General features: G+C 43.8%; 3 protein-coding genes across 3 annotated transcripts; 1 reads left to right on the forward strand and 2 right to left on the reverse strand.

The window, feature by feature from the left end:
- Window positions 1–3,413: 3,413 nt before the first annotated feature.
- On the reverse strand, window positions 3,414–4,389 carry PHALS_00112 (uncharacterized protein; the record flags this gene model as incomplete). The annotated part of the gene is made up of 2 exons (XM_024727992.1): window positions 3,414–3,569; window positions 4,297–4,389. 2 exons carry the CDS (start codon window positions 4,387–4,389, stop codon window positions 3,414–3,416), a joined length of 249 nt encoding a protein of 82 aa, XP_024572150.1.
- A 4,174-nt stretch (window positions 4,390–8,563) lies between these two features.
- On the reverse strand, window positions 8,564–8,918 carry PHALS_00113 (uncharacterized protein; the record flags this gene model as incomplete). Its single annotated transcript, XM_024728003.1, has 2 exons — window positions 8,564–8,657; window positions 8,842–8,918. The coding sequence occupies 2 exons, from the start codon at window positions 8,916–8,918 to the stop codon at window positions 8,564–8,566; spliced, it is 171 nt and encodes a 56-aa protein (XP_024572151.1).
- Window positions 8,919–10,774: 1,856 nt separating this feature from the next.
- On the forward strand, window positions 10,775–12,424 carry PHALS_00114 (amino acid-polyamine-organocation family; the record flags this gene model as incomplete). The annotated part of the gene is made up of 1 exon (XM_024728014.1): window positions 10,775–12,424. One exon carries the CDS (start codon window positions 10,775–10,777, stop codon window positions 12,422–12,424), a length of 1,650 nt encoding a protein of 549 aa, XP_024572152.1.
- Window positions 12,425–20,191: the final 7,767 nt, after the last annotated feature.

Consider the following 20,191-nt stretch of genomic DNA (forward strand, 5'->3'; position numbering starts at 1 on the left):
TGCGTTGTTGATAAGCAAGTATACGTTGCAAATGAAACCGTCATGTTTAAGCTTGAACCTTACAGCCACTTCAAGAAAATCACTGCTGTCGCGACGCTTTTTGCTGCGGCAATATTTTTGCAGCTTGCTTTTAAAGCATATTGTCTGGCACCTGAAAATGACCTCGGGATAGCGGCTATACTAATTACAAGTGGGTTCAAATGATCTATGCTGGCTGCATTACAACAAAGTGCAAGCTCTGTCAGTTTGTAATTCTTTTATGGTCATATTATCAAAGTTTGTTTGGGCGGTCGTCGAAAGATGAGCGCTTTCCTGCCAAAATTGTAAATGTTGTCTAGCTTGTAGTGGTGGTTAACCTCCTGAAGCTTGTACGTGCCGAATAAACGCTTCAGTATTCGAAATGCCGCTGCGTGTTGCAAAAATATGAGGTTACTTATACACGGTCGACTAGTAATCGTTAATCTATACTTTAAATTCTTAGCTTCGAACATCAATAAGTCGTCAGAATTGTTTGAAGTGGCTTTATGACGGTGATTTTTTTTGTCTCTTCGAGATAGGAGCTCTCACGTGACAGTGTCAGGTGGTTGGTATCACGCACTGCAGAGGTGTACCATTTAGTTGCTCTCGATGAGTCAACTGGTGCTAACATGAAACTCTTTCGGAAATGTAGATTATATCACTTCATTATCTCCGCGTCCTACAACGAAGGTTGCTATGGGGTTGTAATCATACATAAAGCTCCTTGCCTGCTGCCGGTGAAGTATTTTGTGTAAGTCTCGTAGACATAAGTGAGGCCAACTTTAAAGCTGTGTCAACGTAATGTCTGGCATTGCTCGGACTAGTTCTGTTTAGCTAAAAGGCAGATTGGTTCAACAGAGCATCATTTAAAGAGAAGACAAAAAAATAGTCAGAGAAAAACCTTTTGATTGCCCGCATGTCTTCGAAGACTCCGGTGAAGGGCAGACAGTCACATGCGGAAGATCATGCATAGACTGTGACTGTACGTGCCTTCGAGTGACGCTTCTGCGCCGACATTTTGAGTCATGACAGCCTGGAGTTTCAGATCCGAACGCCTCGTGTGTCCAGTCTATTTTATTTCACCAATATAATGTAAGTGATTTAGTCAGTTGTCTCTCTTCTTTATAAGTATTCAAACTTGTGAGAATTATCACTGAAGATCACACTCCTTAAACTAACCAACTCGACTGGCGGCAGGATACAACTCACCGATTCTTTTGATGTTTTGTGCTATATCTCATGCTTTTGCACTCATGAACATTCTCGGGTTCTATACAAATTGCGAGAGCGTAACAAACTCACGGGTCAATATCTCAAAAGGATATGCGCGCATATTAGTTTTGTAATGCAAGCAATTGCGCGAATGCTGAATCTTCCTCAATAGTATATCAAGGTTCCGCGATTCGCAACAAGGTATTCGACAATTGCGAGCGACGTTACGCTCGTCAGCACTCTGCTTAGCTCGGTTGCAGGCTCGGCCTACCCGCGCTGAATATTTTAGCTGTATACGTTATGGTTCAAATTGGTAGCTTTTGTGCTGCAAAAAACGTCTATTGGCTTGCAACAATGCTTGATGCCAAGACACGAGCAAGTTGTGCATTCCACCGTAGGGCGTTGCGATTTTGACGAAGCTTTAAGAACGTGGCTCAGGCACGTAACTTTTAATTGGCTAGACCCTTACAATACGCCCAACCCTTCTCATGACCCGCAAGGTTCGACATCGCGATCAATACTTGCTGCGAAAGTTCTCACTAGTAATTGCTGCATCCAACTCGACAAACCATCACAAGAGAGGCTCGGACTCTTCTCCGCATTACAAAGACACGCTAAGCTTCGGAGTCCTCATTCTGCTAGAAGAAACAGCGCTTCTTACCAGCTTACAAGATTTCACAATCTCGTAATGCTTTTAAGTGGTACAGTAGAACCTGTCTAAATTAAACCTGTTTAATTTAAAACCCTCTCTGAATTGAACAAAAGATATGGACCCATGTTGGGCACCAAACAGTAGAACCTGTCTAAATTAAACCTGTTTAATTTAAATCCACCTCTAAATTAAACACTGTCCCCAATCCCAACATGTTTAATTTAGACAGGTTTTACTGTAGCCGTGTTGTTCGGATCACCTGGAGAAGTTAGCTGACTACAGCAGCTTCTTCGAGGACTCTTCACATCCGCTCCAGTGCCATACACTTATGTGAGGACAAACAAAGCACCATATTACTCGTCAGCACCGTTATGTGCGGTACTGATTGATCGAGTGGTACTCCAACTCCCTCCAAGTCGCTTGGACACAGACAAGAGTACGACTTAGACAGGAAAGCGCGACATATGAACCGGATAAAAATGGTTGAAGTGCTACCAGGTGTAAGAGTGCACTATTTAGAATTATCCCTCAAACACAACACACACGTTTGTGCTTTGTGGAAGCAATTCTTGACGTGAAAGAAAAACTTTGTTTTGTTTTGGTGGAAGAAAAACAACTTGGGGGGTTGAAAAAGATTTGCAACTAGACTAAAATTAGTTAGCGGCTTCTAAGGCTGAATTCAAAACACCACGAAGGACTATTTGAGGGTCATAGAGCGTGGGATATCTTTACACTACTGAGAACCTCAGCTTGAAATTATTCAGGATCCTAGGCGTGCGCGTGTTGTCTTGACCTCCTAAGAAAAGTTTCTATCAAAAGTGACTACCTTATGGCACTCACTTTAGTATACAGACACACGTCAGTCCAGCCACCAGTGCAAAGCCCCAAGTAGGAACCAGCATCCTGTATCACACAGAAAGTTTGTGTCGTTATAGACGATGTCCCATGCATGTGGGAACACCATACTGCAATCCATTTGATATAAATTCCCACACTGCACGCAAAAGGTACGTTGTTGCATCTTCGTGTAATGGCTAAGTGTACCCCATTACAGCAGTAAGTCATGAAAATCAATGAGATGTCTGGAGAGTTACAAGCAATGGAATAATCAAAGATTGGATAATGTCGTTCAACCTAAGGGTCACTTGTCTTGAATAACAAGTGAGCGTTCGAGGGCAAATACAACAAAAATGGAGAGATCAAATTGCACAACCTTACATTAGCGGCTTGCGGAGGTTAAAAGCCGTTTGAAGTAAACTTTACATTGGTTTTTGGGGTTCTAGGCAAAGACAAGCTTGGATGAGCACCGTTGTTGTACCAAACCCCATTTCTAAGGGTAGTTGTCGAATACCAAGTTTGAGCCCTGAGCTTCTCATCCTTTAATGCCACTACCATGCAGCGTTGGCGCACACATTTCGACCCTGTTGCAGCGACAGTCGAATGTATTCATACGGGCACCACTCAGTCATCTTTGCTACTGAATGTATTCACGCCGAACGACGATGAAGACAAACGGACCGCAACCCTTCATCTACTCTTGGCGGCAGGGAATGAGCCGCTCTGCAACGCCGAATGGATCCATGGGTGACACTGCCAGAGGTATGACGTGATCAAGCGGGCTCTTAGCATCACCAGCGCGATCGTAGTCATTCTCAGCCTTTGCTTGATTATCGGCTCGTTCCTCCGGCTAGACAAATGTGGCTGTCCCATACAAGCATCCGGTCTCTCTGGTATCCCGTCGGGTAAGTGGACTGTGGGAGAAATAAGACATCGTGAAAATTTGTGGTGTACCCAGACCGAGCGATGGTTCGGGCTTCGTGGATTTCAGCGCAAATACTCGGTCCCGTGAGATTCCAGATGCTTTGTAACACATTTGTAATCGGTTATCTTGATTTGCTCCTCCGATATGCAAAATCGAATTTCTTTGACATCAAATTGATTCGGTGAGCATTTACATACTTTGATGAAGTAACCTCGTAAAAACTCGATCTCGGTCGAGTTAGTCTCTGCGTCATACGTAACAAGTTAATAGGCCCGCAAACGGGTGATAAGCCCTTACCTTTCTGACACACCTGCTCTTTAGCCATTTTTGCCATCCTGAGGATAGTCAGCCTCCACTAAAAGAAAATACTACACGAGATCATTGAGAAGCCACACACCAAGAAGCCGGATGAGAAAAATACATATGAGGGTCATTTACACCTGCTAGTTCTTTCAAGTTGCATCATGCTGATTATAATGATATTTACGGTCTCAATCTCAGCACCAGTCTGCAACGTCTTCCCTTTCACAGGACACTTCAGCCGCTAGAATGTCACTCAAAAGGCTTGTGGATGCCCGCATTGCACCAAGTAAGACCCCATGGGTGGCCCAATCGTCCAAGTCGTGTGGTCATGCAAGCTTTGTGGTCTCACTTTTAACGACTGCGGTCGGATCTGGGGCTGGGGTTCCCCGCGACGACCACCACCACCAGAAAATTCTCCCAGCCATTGGTTGCTTCCCGCCATTGTCTATTTTACAACATTAAGACGCACAGAGAAGTCCTTTCCCGGCAATCCAGTTCGCATGGCAACAACTTGTGTTGGAGACTATTGTCACAATCTATCTTAAGCTCATTATTCCCGCGCTTACCGCCACGTATCTGAGGTGTGCATCTCCCACTAGTGTCTACATGGAAACAACAATGACACGCGGACTGGTTCTAACCCGATGCTTGAGCTCGCTTGAAATCGGAGACTATGGTCAATACCCTCGTTTGACGTCAGAACAGCTTCGGAACTGGACACTTCGACGCGGGCATAAGCTCTCGCTTTCCTTGGTTTGGCTATGCAATGATTCAGCGAGTCGTCGACACCGTCGTCCATCAACTGACAAATTGACGTGTCGGTGACAGAAATTTTAAACAATAAATTTAAGAACTACGATATATCTTCAATGCACTAGCCATTCAACCAGATCCTGGAACGGTGGCATCAGATTTGGTGCACTTTCTCGTCTTTTGATGGCGACTCTCGCGGCAAGCCAGGCCTGAGCAGCGTCGAATTCGTTGTAGTCTGCGTCGACTAAAATTCAATACAGCTACTCGGCTTCCGTGTTCACCTATAAGCAAAATTTTCTTTATAACCATGATATTTGAATACTTAATTGCATCCAATGAACTCTGATTTATGAACAGATAGAACGTTCCCCGATGGACGGCGATGTGCCGAACACATATGCCAAGTCTGACGAAGTAGCCAATATTGGAAGAAATAAATCATTACAGCATTTTCATACGAGTGCGCAAATTCTGGCTGTGTACCAACGAAGTCAGCAAGCCAGCTTAATGAAACTGGATGACTAAGAACTCTTGCATGCAAAATTTACGATGCAGAGCTCAGCCGACGCATATGTGTTCTTACGATTATTGAAACCTCGAAGGTATGAACTTGAACTGACCGGGCCTTCTGTGGCAATGGTCGAAAAAATAATTAAATGACCGGGGAAGGTGAGCGAATGTCTCAGTTCTGTGAAAACTGGACTTTGTGCTCGATCAAGAAGTCACGATCAACGCACTTCATCAAAAGCATGATAATGACAAGCGATTTCGATAGTAAGTGATGTGGCTAGTGGTGTCGGTTTTTTGTGATACAACGCTGTCTGTTTAGCGACATTTGGACGGATTATAGTACAAACTGTTTTACCATTCATATTTACGAAGGAAATCAATTAAATTCGTATTCTTAAGTACACCAAGTGATAAGAATGAGCTTTGACTGAGTGGACGAAAGCTTAGATAATTACAATATATTGTAAAAGCTCAAGAATCGAGAAGTGTTTTGAAGAAGGTTTTTTTTTGCAAGATGCTCTAATTTTCGGATGATGTGCATATATGCGTAACCAGAAGTGGTGAAAGAAGTACAATGTGAATACACCGGCTCTTGTGTGACGTACCCGAATTATCAAAATATTGTCCAAGACTTTGTGATTGACAGCATGGTGTCCCTTAAGATCTTTTCACTATACAAAGAAGCTTCCTTGACATCACATTAGATACTTGGCGGGCCCTGAAGGATGCAAAGTTTCACAACGCCGTGTCGCATCTTTTGTAATTAACCAAATCAATTGTTTGGCTGATTTATTGAATGGGCGAATATATATCCTCGTTTGGATGGAAGCTACATCACTCGCTTCGTGTGCTATGACCACGTTTGGAAGCGGACAAAGAAGTAAATGGTTTCTGTACCTCTGCGCATACATCAAAGATGTCTGGGGTCACTCTTACAGCGTCGTTACTGACGAAGCTAAGTGCACCTCTATACCGTTAAAGTAATGATTTTTCTGGCATAGTATTGATAATGCTGGTAATACAATTAGAATTTTACAACTTCTGAAAATGTGCGAAGAGCCAAACGCAAGCAATAACATTTCTTGATCATGAATCATACGAACCAGTGATTACCGTGAATGACGACTACTTTCATAATGCAAAATTTGACAGTCGCATCGCAACCATCAAGATGAATGCGGCTAGCTATAACGAGATTATATCTCCGAGACAGCAGCAAGAAGAACAAAGTAGACTATGAACTGCAGCCGAAGATACCGAGATTCAATGCAGTCGTTAACAAGGAAGCTTGAACTTCGAAAAGCTTAAACTGTTGCTTTCGTGGAAAGTATCTAGTAGAGGTGACTGGCTTACACAACCCACTTCGAAAGACAGAAACACGTTAGTCTCGTCACTAGTACACATTCCAAGTAGAGACCAAGATTCTGTATCTCACAGAATGTTAGTGATTTCATTAAGATGTCATATATGCATTTGGAAACACCAAGCTGTAATATTTTTTTAAGTTTCCACAATGCATGCAGAAGGTACATGTAATGGCTGCTAAGTGTAACCCATTACAATTTGACGTCGTGAAGTGCGAAGCACGACGTCGATGCTGGGTTGGGCACTCACCCTCGCATCTAGTTCGTGCTGACAGCTGCTCTGCTTGCATTAATGATTTTGCAATCAGCAAGCCTTAATCTTGGAGAAGGGACGACTTCCACTTACTCGCAAGAAGCTGGTCGCGTTACACACTATTCAAGTCAACTGAATTCATGCACAGTGGGACACCATTGACATCAGCGTGAAGTAATGCACAGTCTATGACAATACCAAGAGCGTCACAGACAGCGTGAAGATCGATTAGGAGCTACACCGGGAAGGGGCACACACAAGGCTTTATTTCAAAGCTTAGAAACACCATAGTTTGTCTCGCTCTACCAACATTCGGCATATTTGGTGATGGTCATGCTATGTCGTCATAGTTCGCACTATACTCGTACATACAGCTGGTCAGGTCAAGCCATATAGTGGTGGCATTGACGAATCTACCCTGATCTTGATCGTCGTGGAACCTACTGTAGACCATGCTATTCTATAAATCATTCCGAAAATATTCGCTAGCGTCAAAGCCACTTTTGGCTTATTGGCGAATAGCTTATTTAAGCTCATACACTCGAGCACAGCGCAAGATGCCTACATCCGATTACTCGTACTGTGTCCAATGTTGCATGAGCATATTCTCACCAGAGGTTCAAACCTTGCTGATGCGTTAGACGACTATGGTGCAAAACCAGCCATTCTCATATCGTTCAAGTCGGACAGCTCACCGCAGTGAGGAATGTATTACAATCTCATATATGCATTTATCAAAAGGCTTAGTTGGAAGCGCTGTATAGAATACATCCAACCAATCTGACTGCACCATAATTTGGAGCTCGCGCGCTACATCAAACATATTGAAAGTAAGCACAATTCTCCCTGCCATTAGACTTTTCTTTTACGCAGAAAGCTAGGGCTAAGCGAACCACCTAAATTTGCCTCGTGCTTCACACAAGAAGCGCATATGAAGTTATGATTTCCTAGGAATAGCCGCTGGCGCTTGTAACGCAATATTTAAATCAAGCAACAGGTATTTTCCATGTGATCCAGGCAAAACACAGTGACGGTTCTATTGTCACATTCATTCAACAATGATACAAAGAATCGTAGGAATCTTGAATCAGCTCGTACTCGGTGACTGTCGAGTGTTTTCAGTAACAGACCATTCCATTTTTTATGCTCTAAGCTTCTCTTTCGACATATCAACTTCTTGCAATTCTTTGTATACAATCTTTTGTAACAATTCTCAGGTACAATATTTTTAATTAACATGGCAACGGATGGTCAATACCTCTATGAACAGTTTTGGTCACTTCCTTCACGAGTGAACAGACTAGTTCGCCACAAATCTACTAAGCTTCAATGTCCACACGATGGACACGACACTCGTTGTTGCGGGCTGAACTGTATCGCTATACCTTGAAAAAAGATGGACTTTGCCTTTGTAATTCCATAAGAGTTTCCTTTGAGGACTGCAGCTTTAAGCCGCTGTTGGTCCTAGTGAGTTTGCTACTAGTAATCTGGACATTCCCATACCCAAACCCGTCGCATATTTGTGGCTTTCTAAGAGGACATGTAGATGTAGATTCATGACTCATCAATACTTCATTAGAAGAAAGGTGAGAGGCACTCGACGTTTCGACTTCCAATCGATACATTATTATGACATTTAAGCCAGGTCATGGCTAGGGTGAGATAGTATCACACAACTGGGCGTAAGCCCAAACCGCCTTCTATGCTCAAGCAAAGTGTTAAAGCATAGCTGAAGGCTAACTAGAACACTTGCCACCTTGAGGAGTACTTCCGCGAAGCGCACGGATATAATACTCGCTTTTGATATTTTTGAGTGCCACTGCATTTGCTCTGCATTTTTCAAAAGTCAATCAGGGTAGTCCATTATCTCGCAAAGCTCGCTACGCCAATGGAATGACCAACAAACGTGGGCTAAAGAACCACGTCTTATATAGGCAGTTCTCTTAGCGTTTGGTCTTATTGATCTATATTTCACCAGATACTACAGAACTCTACGTATCATTGTAAGCTGCACGGCGGCCTTGTGGAATTTAGAATTCCCCCATAAGGTGTCTGTAGGTCGACTCTGCGTGCAATCTCGACCATTTGCATGTTGATGACCTTGCACGTCGAATACCGCTGAGAAAAAAGAGCAGCCAAGGGATCACCCGACTAGACAGAGATCGGTCGCGTCTAGTTCGCTCAGACAGCATCCATCGCCCGCACATCAATTGACCGTTGCGGATAAAAATTTGTGCTTCAATATTAATGCAGATTGCATCTCTTCTTTGATTGAGGTTGGGCGGGCGCGAAAGTATTCGATGCGAGCCGCGCCTGTGCGAGAACACCTAGGAAAACGTTATCTTCTTTTGATTCGAAAAAGGCCAGCTAACCTCTCGGCTCAGCTCTTGGACATCATCCATCATTCATTCTCACTTTCTTTATGGCTGAACAGGAATTTTAACCGCACGCAACTAACCAGAAACGGCAGCCAAAATGTTCGTGACATCTGTCGCTTGTGTCCTACCTTCTAAAAAATATTCTTATATGAGGCACACCCATTTGTGCATATTCTCGTGCGCGGCGCACTGCCTCTTAGCTTGAAGCAGAGCCATGTTTATGCCCACTTTAGCTCGCCGCATTCAGGAAGGAGTTTTCTGCAGCCTTTGCTTTGATGGGTCTTGAGCAGAATTGATGCGGTCTTGAGCTAAAACTTTCTTGTGGAAAAGCCGATGGCACCCCTATCAACAACTGGTTAAGACTTTTCTGTAAGTGGCCCGCCTGCTATGAAACGCGCTGGTGAGCACCTCCAGGTAAGCAATAATAAAAGTTGGGCCTTGGACCGCAGCTGTGCTATCATCTTAGGACCAACTCAACACATGAGCTTATTACGCTTGCCTTGTTGACCCGGGTAAATTAGTTACCTCTTCCATCCTTCAAGAAGACGGTACTGTGGATTAATAAGAATTACAGACTCATTGATCATCAGTCGTCGGACTGACGACAAGTGCTACCAAGTGCAGCGGGGTAGCCATGCACATTGCATAAAAAAATCGTTGACTCTGAGCCTGCGTAAACAATCGCAGATAGATTGGGTACTATGACGCTCCACCCAGGAGCAAAAGCGAGATCCTTAGTTACTCAGTTTGTTTTTCTATTTTGAAAGTGACATCTACACAAAAAATAAGTTATGTTGGTTACTATCAAAAAAAATTGTTTTACTACCAACGATGTTAAAACCCTTTGGACTGCATAACATGAGGCTAGCGACCCACGTGTCCCACGGACCTCACCTTTCCGGAATACCTCGTCCTATGCACCAGTATTTGTCATAATAACAGTGACATTAGTGTACGGTGGGCATACATCATGATATAAAACATACCCCGTTACACAGCCGGTGAACAGTTTCTGGACATCAGTCAGCACAAACTTTCCAACATTGCGAGACTTGTGCAACTGCTCAAAGAAGCGTAACAAGCATCTGAATGGCAGCATGTGAACAAACATTTGATCTTGAAGCACACTGCATAAAATAATACTTAGTGGTATCCGCTGAGCTGGATAATCACACCATCTGTGCCCATCCTTCTTCAACGAAAATCAGGACCTGTTGAAATGTGGTATAAATCGTACAAATTATCCTGATAACTTCTGCAAGCTTTTGGTTCGAGAAGAAGCTACTCTAAGATCTGACATGTCGAAATTGATTTCGTATGAACCAGCCCCTTTGAAACAGTTTTGATAAGTTGGGAGTCTAAGCCTTTTTGCTCTCATGGATTTGACAAGAAATTCGAATCTGCCTGCGCTCCGAATCTTTGTCGAACAGAGACCGGGATCATCTGGACCATTGGTTTTGACAACAATCATTACTCTATTGTCACTTCTAGTGGCATCGAGTAATTCGAACGACTTGTCGACGTAACAAGTATATAATGGGCTTGTCAGGTATTTGGCGGACGAAGCCCATGTCTGTGATACAAGCTGAAGAGATGAAGGAAGAGATCCCGCGCACTTTGAATCTATTTGACCTTTGCTGCATTGGTATCGGCGCTACCATCGGTAGTGGCATCTTTTCTACGGCTGGATCAATGATTTCTGAGACTGCTGGCCCTGGTGCTGTCATCAGTTGGCTTATTGGTGGCGCCATTTGCTGTCTTAATGCTTTAGCATACATGGAGCTATCAACGCGCGTACCATCTTCTGGAAGTACATATGCATACGCTTACCACACAATTGGAGAACTTCCAGCTGTTGTTGCCGCGTGGTTGCTTACGCTCGAGTACGCTGTATCTGGTGCTGGTGTAGCACGTAGTTGGGGAGACAAGGTGGAAGAGTGGTTACTGCTCGAATACCCTGATCGCAACTTTCACTGGTTAAACTTACAGTCTGCTAATCTCAGTGGTGGACTTATCCAGTTTCTAAGCATGGTGGTGTTATTATTGGGCGTTCGCTTTGGCAAAGTATTTGTCAATACTTTTACGATAATTAAAGTGATTGTCGTAGCTTTTATCATCGTCGCAGGCTTTGCTGCCATGAATCCGGATTATTTGACCCCTTTGATCCCTTCACGGACGTCAGTAGATGGTACGATGGCGTTTGGAACACAGGGGATTATCACAGGGGCTTCACAGGCATTCTTTGGATACGTTGGCTTTGATGAGATCTGCTGTCTTGCAGGTGAGACCAAGAACCCAAAGAAGACGATGCCGATCGCGGTTATGGTTGTTGTGGTAGGCACAATGATTCTAAGCTGTCTCTGCTCTCTCGTCCTCGCTGGTATGGTGCCTTACTTTGATGCTAGCAGTTTTGGTGATGGTTTTGAAGGCCACGGTTGGAAGTGGGCAGGAACGTTTGTGCGTGCTGGTGAAGTCGTTACAATGCCAGTTGTTGCACTCATTGGCTTTCTAGCGCAACCTCGTTTGAATTATGCGCTTGCTTGCGATGGCTTATTACCACGCATTTTTGCTGAGGTGGATTGTAAGGGCAATTTGTTTAAGAACACGCTCATCTCGGGGTTGTTTTTTACAATCATTGCTATTGTAGTACCCTTTGATACTTTGTGGGACATTGTAAACTTTGGTGTTATGATGTCATTCATCATTGCTAATGTATCCCTTATGCTAGCACGAATGAAGCCACAATCACCCAAGTTATCACCAATATTGCTTGCTGCTCTCGTTCTGACGTCTGAATGCACAGCTTTCTTATACCAAGAGGGGTACGAGAATAATTTGTCAACCGTGTGTCTATTTCTCTCGCTTGTGTTTCTCGTCGTCACCGTTTGTATCTCAGTCGCACTTTTCGTTATGTGTCCACAAACAGCCAATGCGTCTGGTTTATTTACTGCTCCACTAGTGCCATTCATTCCGATGATATGCATTGTAGCTGATTGGTACATGATTGCGCAAATTCGTCACGTAGCTCTGGCTTTGAGCTTTACTTGGATGGCTGTTGGAGCTCTCTCATACTTCATGTACGGTTATTTTCATGCCGAATCGCGCAATAATTGGAGTCGACTGATGGCTGAGAGCCTTCCTCTTCACAAGGACAGCCTCTCAGCGTCAATACTTTCGGCCAAGTATTCAGTGCAGGACTTGAAGTCCCCCACTGTATAAACTACACTCTGGCTTAAGCGGGGCAACTTGTCCAAAGTGACATCTCCCTCGCTAGTTGCTACAGTAGTTTTCTAAACTACAAGCTAAAGTCTAGCAATTACTTGGAATATGACGTATATTATAATTATATACATTGGCTGTAGTTTGAGTTCACAGAGGCCAAGATTAAAATTATGTATAATCGTATTCGGCACCTTCTGGGGATATATCTTTACATTCCTTGACAAGTCATAAATCCCATGACTGCCCTTTAAACCTTTCGATCCGGGTCTTGTCATGAAACACTTCCGATAATTTCTTCTTCCGACTTAACAACGATCACACACCTGCGGAACTTTGCTCTCTTTAAGGCTGCGCTTCAGTGTCTTCTTACTCATTAGTAACAAGTATGATAGTTTTATTGCTGAAGTTGGAGGATTTTCAATCTTCATGTGACGGATAACATCGTCAACTTCTTCGTTGTACATAAACACGCTGCAAATTTCCTAGCCATCAGACTTACAAACTAGCTCGTAGTGTCTTGTTCTAACATACTTCCATTATCAATACAACTTGTACCTTGATGCAAAATACTTGACAAGACAATCCTCTTGGTGGTCTTCTCTGTGGTCTTCTCTTGTGATGGGTCGTTCTCCTTTTTCTCTCCTTTTTCATTGACTCTAGTCCCACTATTCTTCATACTACTATCGCCCCATGACCTCCATATCGCAGGCAAAGGGTGTAGTCTTCTTCCAGCGATTCTTCTCTTCTTGAGCTTGTTCTGTGGGCATGAAGGCCACCGCACCGCAATATCACTTTTGACATTTGTAACTTCTTCATCTGATGCATACGTCCATATCATTTCGTCACCGTCATGTGGCTCAAATTAGCGCTGTAGGACTTGTTGACGAAAATATCATATTCCTCCAGTCAACGCTAGGCTGGTAACGCTTCAACCATGACACGCTTAGGATTAAATTAACATTTTTATCGGAGTCGAAAAGGATAAACTCGTCTTTGCTTTAAGGATCCCCAAAATTTCATTGCCGATCGCATGTCATATTTGAAATATTCATTGTGATCAATTTCTTTTTCACACTAAGCAAAATGTCTCCATGCCCAGTCATTACTTGCGCTCGAACAAAGTTGCTCGACGCACCAATGTCAATCAAAGATAGTAATTTTTCTTAAAATCATCGACAGTAACTTCTTGGACAATGAAAGTTGCCTTACCTGAAAAAAGCGTCCTCGTAACGACGGTTAATGTTCTCATCGTAGAAGGCCAGGTCATATTGCTCGGAACTGCAGAGTGTCTTTGCCGAGTGGGCATTAAACACAGGGTGCTCGCTCGGAATACCGCGGACGCTATAAAAGCCGTTGGCTCGAACGCTCCTCATGGTCGAAAATGGGAACGACCAGTAGTGGTGTGGCTCCCTTCTGGGCCCAAGAAGAGTACCGTGGGTGATGTGGATACACAGGACTCTGGGTCAGCGTGCATGATGCACATGCAGTTTCCACTATAAGTGTTAATAGTGTCAGACAAAGCAAATTTAATGAAAAATCTGATTAAAACAAGACTTTGATTGTCCAAAAAAGTTATATAGATGGTTTTGAGAAACCACTACGAGCTTTGATTGACACTTGTGCGTTGAACAACTGTGTCCAAGCGCAAGTTGTGATTGGGCATAGTGTTAGCCAGCCCAATGTGAAAGGAGAAATGGGCATTTGTTCAGCGAATGGATAAGAATGATGATGTCAAAGCAATTCATTTATTTGGCTATGAAGTTTGACAAATCCCGACGTGAAAACAAGTGCATCTTACTCAGCTTCGATGATAGGTTTAGTATCATCCTAGATATGCAATGGTCGAAGCGTTATCAGCCTTGCATTGACTAGATAAATGTGAAGATCGTTGTCAACAAGTCGTGTAGCGATAATTCGAGCTGCATGACGACGAACGATATGGTATAGGCGTATGCATTTGCGGAGAAGTCACAGATGCCCCACGTGATATTGTGGGGTGCGTTGGCTCCCCATGTTCCCAGGACAAGCCCAAGAAAACGAAAATAATGACACCATCTGGTTGAGCAGTTAGGCGCCAGAAAAAGATTGTCTGCTTTGCCGTCGATGAGGAATTTATGGTCGATGATAGTATGACGAATAATGGGATCAGAGGCAAAGACCCATCCTGAGAGAAGAATAAGAAGGCCGGCAAACAGAATTTTCCGTCAAGCATTTTGCGTGCCCCTGATCAAGGTACAAGTTGTATTGGTGAGTGGAGTGATCAAGAACAAGACATTCCCGGCAGGTTTGTAAATGTTGTAGCCTACAACGAAGAATGTGACGACGATGTCATCCGTCACGTGAAGATTGAAAATCCTTCAACTTCAGTCAAGAATTGTTTTTCTTGCGCTGAAGCGTAGCCTGGCGAAATGCAAATTTTGCAACTATGTGCGATCATCAAAGAAGATAGCGACGATGGTATCAATACTGCGGAATTATTTGATAATAAGACACGGAAGAAAAGGTTTTACGAGAATTTGTGGGACGCTATAAGGACAATTCCCGTGATGGACTTGTCAAAGAATACACGCATACTATCTCAGATAAGGTACCGGACAAATTTCCATCTGTCACAGGATAACATGCCACCCCACGCGCATTTGAAGGACCGTGCCCAAGATGCCTCGGACTCTGTCCGACCACGCCATCACTGGCTTGCAGGAATTCGTCACGAGATCGACATGCTTCCTTGTACCAAGTACTGTATCACACGGTAGTGGCTGTTGCCAAAAGAGCAAGTCCTTGCAATTGAACAAATTCTTTGCACAGCGACAAAAGGCTGATCATGTGCGTAAGAGAAAATTTCCGCATTGTAGTATAACCTTCTGTGTGAAGAAAGCCGCAGGTGGTTGGCGCATTGTTCTCGCTTGTAACAAATTGAACGATGCCACCATACCTGCCCAGACTCCGGTTCAACGCAAGGATACGATTCTGGATGGAGTGGTGACAGTACTATTTTCAGTGCGATCTATCTGAAAAATGGTTTCTATCAGATACGAATGCGCAAAATAATACACCACTAACTGCGGTCTGTATCCCAGTGGTATTCTGTAGGAATTGTAGTGATGCCACAACTCCAGCGACGTTCAGCAGAATAGCCACGAAGCTTCTTCGGCTATTAGGAGAGCTTGCACCGAGTTACTTTGACGGTGTATTTGTTCATGGTAAGAAATTGGGTGAGTAGTCTGATGCCGATGTTCAGTTTGATCATCTTCGTCAAGTCTTCCGAGAATAAACTCTATGATTACCTGTATAAGTGCATTTTCTTGGCACCTGAGATCTCCGTTCCCGGCTGCTTTGTTGGCAAGAATGACATTCGTGTAGATCCGGAGAAGGTCAAAGCTATTAACGCTTAGCCTGTGCCAAACAATGTGAAACAGTCGGGACAATGCTTAGGTTTGGACAATTATTTGCACAAACACACGCGCAATTATGCAGCGTTGGTGCAACTCCTAACGACACTTTAGAAAAAGAACGCTTAGTGGGAATGCTTTAAAGATTAACAGGCAGTATTTGTTGAAGTGAAGAAGAGCTCGATAGAAGCTCCTGTCCTTGCGACTACAGACCACGATAAGAATTTTCAAGTGGTCTGCGATGCAAGTGATCATGCCTTTGGTTGTGCTCTGATGCAACACGATGATCAGATCGAGAGTGAGTTGCTTCGTATCAGTCGCGACAACTCCGGCCCGCAGAACGAAACTATCCATTTTATGACAAAGAACTTCTAGCAAGAAAGTATACATTGATTTAGTTTTGTGTACATTTGCTTGGAGAGGAGCGCTTTGCAATTCATACAGATCATGCTTCGCTGCGTACGGAGGTAAATTATCACAGAGAATGGTACGATAGTTCTTCTGATTTGCGGAGTACAACTTCGTTGAATATTCAAGCCAGGCAAGACGAACATCTTGGCCGATGCGCTGTCAAGACGTCCGAAGTATGATCAAAAGTCCAGAAGCAAAAAACATGTACGAGTCATGTCGATAATGTGAAGATGTTCGGGTGATCATAGTGCAAGCAGCGACTACAGTGCGCCCAGAAATTGTTAAAGGGTGCAAGTCTGATGAGAAATGCCAGGACTTGTTGAGATCTTTCAAGAATTATCCGACAAAGCACTGCAAGGTCTTCGGTCTCGCACAAAATAGCGTGTTTACCGATTAGGAATACACAATAGATTTTGTACTATGCGAATGGACAAAGGGATACAGCAAGAGTTATTGTTCCTCAGTGACGAGGATTTGCATCATCGTCTCCTATATGAGTACCATAACAGCCCTTCAGGTGGCCATTTCGGACCTGAGAAAACGTCTCTCAATGATTACTATCAACCGCACACGTATAAGTGATCGTGCGAATATGTGAGGACTTGTGAGATTTGCCAGAAATTGAAACCATCGGATTCCGCTCATGCCCCACTACAGTCATTTACATTGCTAACTGGCAGCTGAAAGTCTGTAATAAATATAAGCTTCATATTCGGAAGTTTCCGTGACACACATGAACGCAGTGGCATCGTTGTGTTAGTTGACCGATTCAGTAAGATTGTTCATCTAGCGTCTGTTTTGGATGAGATCTCTGCTGAGAAAACAGCTAAGGTTTTTGTGGACGTGGTTTTCCGTCTGTATGGCCTATCTATCGAGATCGTGTCTGACTGTGACAACATTTTCACGTTGAGGTTTTGGCGTGCACTTGTTTGACTATTGTGCACCAGATTGTTTCTGTCAACAGCAACACACCCTGAAACAGACGGTCAAACGGAGCGTATGATTCGGGTCCTGGGGGACTAGTTACGCAACGTCGCTCAGTGAGTGGAGTGAATTTCTCCCTCTTGCAGAGTTTGCGTTGAAGAATTGCACGCATGCCTCGACAGGTCATTCAACATTCTATGTGAGCTATGGTATTCATCCTAGAGTATCTGCTTCCATAATGGGCGGGGTCTCTACTTTAAGTGTGGGGGGGAATGTTGCTACGGAGCCACAGTCAGATCTAAATGCGGTCACAGAGTTAGAAGCGAATTTTGACTCATTGCGACCTCTAGTCGACATAACAAGTCGTGAGGAACAGCACGTCGATAACTTTATTCTGACGCGATAAGCCGTTGTGCAATTTGTTCGCGGCGCAATTGGAAAAGCTCAGGAACTGCAAGTAAGCAGATAAAAGCGGAAGGAAGAACAAGAAGGTATATAAGGTCAATGATTGTGTACTACTTAGCACGACAAATCCGCCTGCAGATGTAGTGTCCAACTTGGGAAGCAGGAAGCTTAACCAAGATTTATTGGACCGTTCTAGGTGTTGTAAAGAATTTGTGATGCGTGTACATTAGCCATCCCTACATGCATGCGTCTACAACCAACATATAATGTGGGTACACAAAAGTTGTATCTTCCAAGTGGATCCGCCAATCCTCCGATACCTTTGTTAGATGGTCGAGCTGACGATGAAGTTTCTCCATCTGTTTGCAAAGAGTAATCAACGTATCACCCTGGAACTTATTCTCGGCTTACAAGCCTTGAAGGACATCAAAGGATCGCTCCGTTACCAGTTTTAACGTTTAAAGGCGAGAATGGTACTCACCAAGCAGAAACTCGAAAAACGAGTCTGCCTATACGACAGAGCGCATCAGGTGTTCGTGAGCCACCTCTCTTTTTTCCGAGTCGAACAAGTTCATTATGAACCTGTTGAAGCCGTTACTCAAAACGGGACATCAAAGCCATGCATTGGGCGGAATCACTGTCACAAGGTCGAGTTTTTAATTCTGCTCTGCAACAAGGTTATTAAGGCTATTGCAGCGATCTTCAAGCACCGAGCAGCATAGCGGAAGCTTTATCGATTTGCTCGCGACAGGCGCTCTTCCACTTCCTGAGTTGCTCAATCGCTTTCACATTTCTCCCCATCTCCGCTATTAGACTCTTGTGGAGAGTATCGGTGGGTGAGTGGGACGATTGTCCATCATAAGGATCGATCGACTCATTATTGTGAAAAACGCAGTTGAAGTAGCAACGCTTCTACCGAGTTCGGTGGCGCGGCTATCTATTGGATCCGGACACGTCGAAATCTCGTCAGGTCCTAGAATCTGATGTCTTCGGCAAGGTCTGCAGCAACAAATTGGCGAAACAGACGCTCCATCTTGTTCTCGTTCTTAAATGTCCGCCAAGAGTTCAGCTTGGCTGTGATAGGCTGGGTTGATTCATCACGATTGTCGATCCGATGCCAACGAAAGAAACGTTCCAAGTACAACCTCTTTTCTACATCCCGGTTGAGCATAGAGGAAACGTCTAAGTGTTCTAAAACCCATTCTTGGACGTTTAGGCAAAGAACGCTCATTCATGTTGGCTAGTTCACTTGATCGACTCATTGTTGATCGGGAAGTGAACTGCTGCAAAAGGTCTGCAGAAGTATCAAAGTACTCTTGATTCCAAGGAGAGGATGATGTAATAAGTTTTACTAGCCATTACATGAAGGAACACTTATGTGTCTTTTGTATGCATTGCGAGAGTTCATAAAAGAGAATTACAGTATGGTGTTCCTAAATGCATACGCAGAATCTTGTATGGAGTTTCAGACATTCCGTGTAATACAAAATGCTGGTTCCTACTTGGAGATCTGTACTGGTGACGAGACCGACGTGTTTCTGTCTTTGGAAGTGGGTAATGTAAAGCAGTCACTTCTACCAGATACTTTCTATGAAAGTTGAAGTTCACGCTTTACAAAGTTCACGTTCCGTATATTTATGATCTTGTATAAGTTCGAGCTGAGGTTCAACCTCACTACTCCCTTAATTTATGAAGGAGGAACCCAGGTTTTATCAGTTAGAACTCTAGGAGCCCTTGGGATGTTTTGCATGTAGCTTGGAGCCATTAATTCATATTAAAACAGTTACGAGTTTGCCTTAAAGGCTCTACGTCGCTCATTTTTAGGACTGTCTTTCTCCCTCCACGTCGGAAATCGTCGCACAAGCGTGCGTGTTGTGCTTGTGGGACTGTGCAATGGGCCAGGTCCCATCACTCATATGTTAAACTACATATTTTGTGTGTCTGACATCAACTGTACACCCTGTGTAGTTATATATCTCCTTTCAGTCTTGTTGTATTAGAACTGGAAGTACATATCAGGTTAGGAAGGTTAAAAGCCAATTGGCCATATCAACCAATCTCACTCCACCTTTTCTCTCTTCTACGTAAGTCAACGGCACACTGGAAGCGAGCAACACGCGATGAGGCGTGATAATTGACCTAAGCCTTCCTCTGAAAGTTTGTACGCAAAAACGGGAAATTTCCGTTACAGACTGTTGTAAATAGCGCCCTCTTCCACTTACAGGTCCGACTTTCAGACAATATATGGCTCTTGGTGTCCATGCAGCATCAAAAATCGTGGCTTAAATATCGGTCTAGGGCGAGGCAGCGTTTAACGTTGTCAAAGTTTTAGACCTCACAAGTAGAATTGATAGAATCTTTGACGCTCCAGCCAGAGTCTTCGTCGCATGCTGCAAGAACAACGTACCAGCATCCGGCATCTCCAACGCCTCCGTGTACTGTCATATATGTTAAACAGCCGTACGTTACGTAATTACACCACTCATTCGACTTCCGACGCCTTCACAAAGCCTAACTGTTGATGTCAGCGAGCAAGCACTCTAGGCTGAGAGCTTCAACTATTTAGGAAGTTCGCTACATCCAGAGCTAGGATCCATTAGCCTCGATATCTATAATGTAAATCTATACTCGA

The sequence above is a fragment of the Plasmopara halstedii genome (genome assembly GCF_900000015.1).
Source record: "Plasmopara halstedii genome assembly, contig: Scaffold_110, whole genome shotgun sequence".
Lineage (NCBI taxonomy): Eukaryota > Oomycota > Peronosporomycetes > Peronosporales > Peronosporaceae > Plasmopara > Plasmopara halstedii.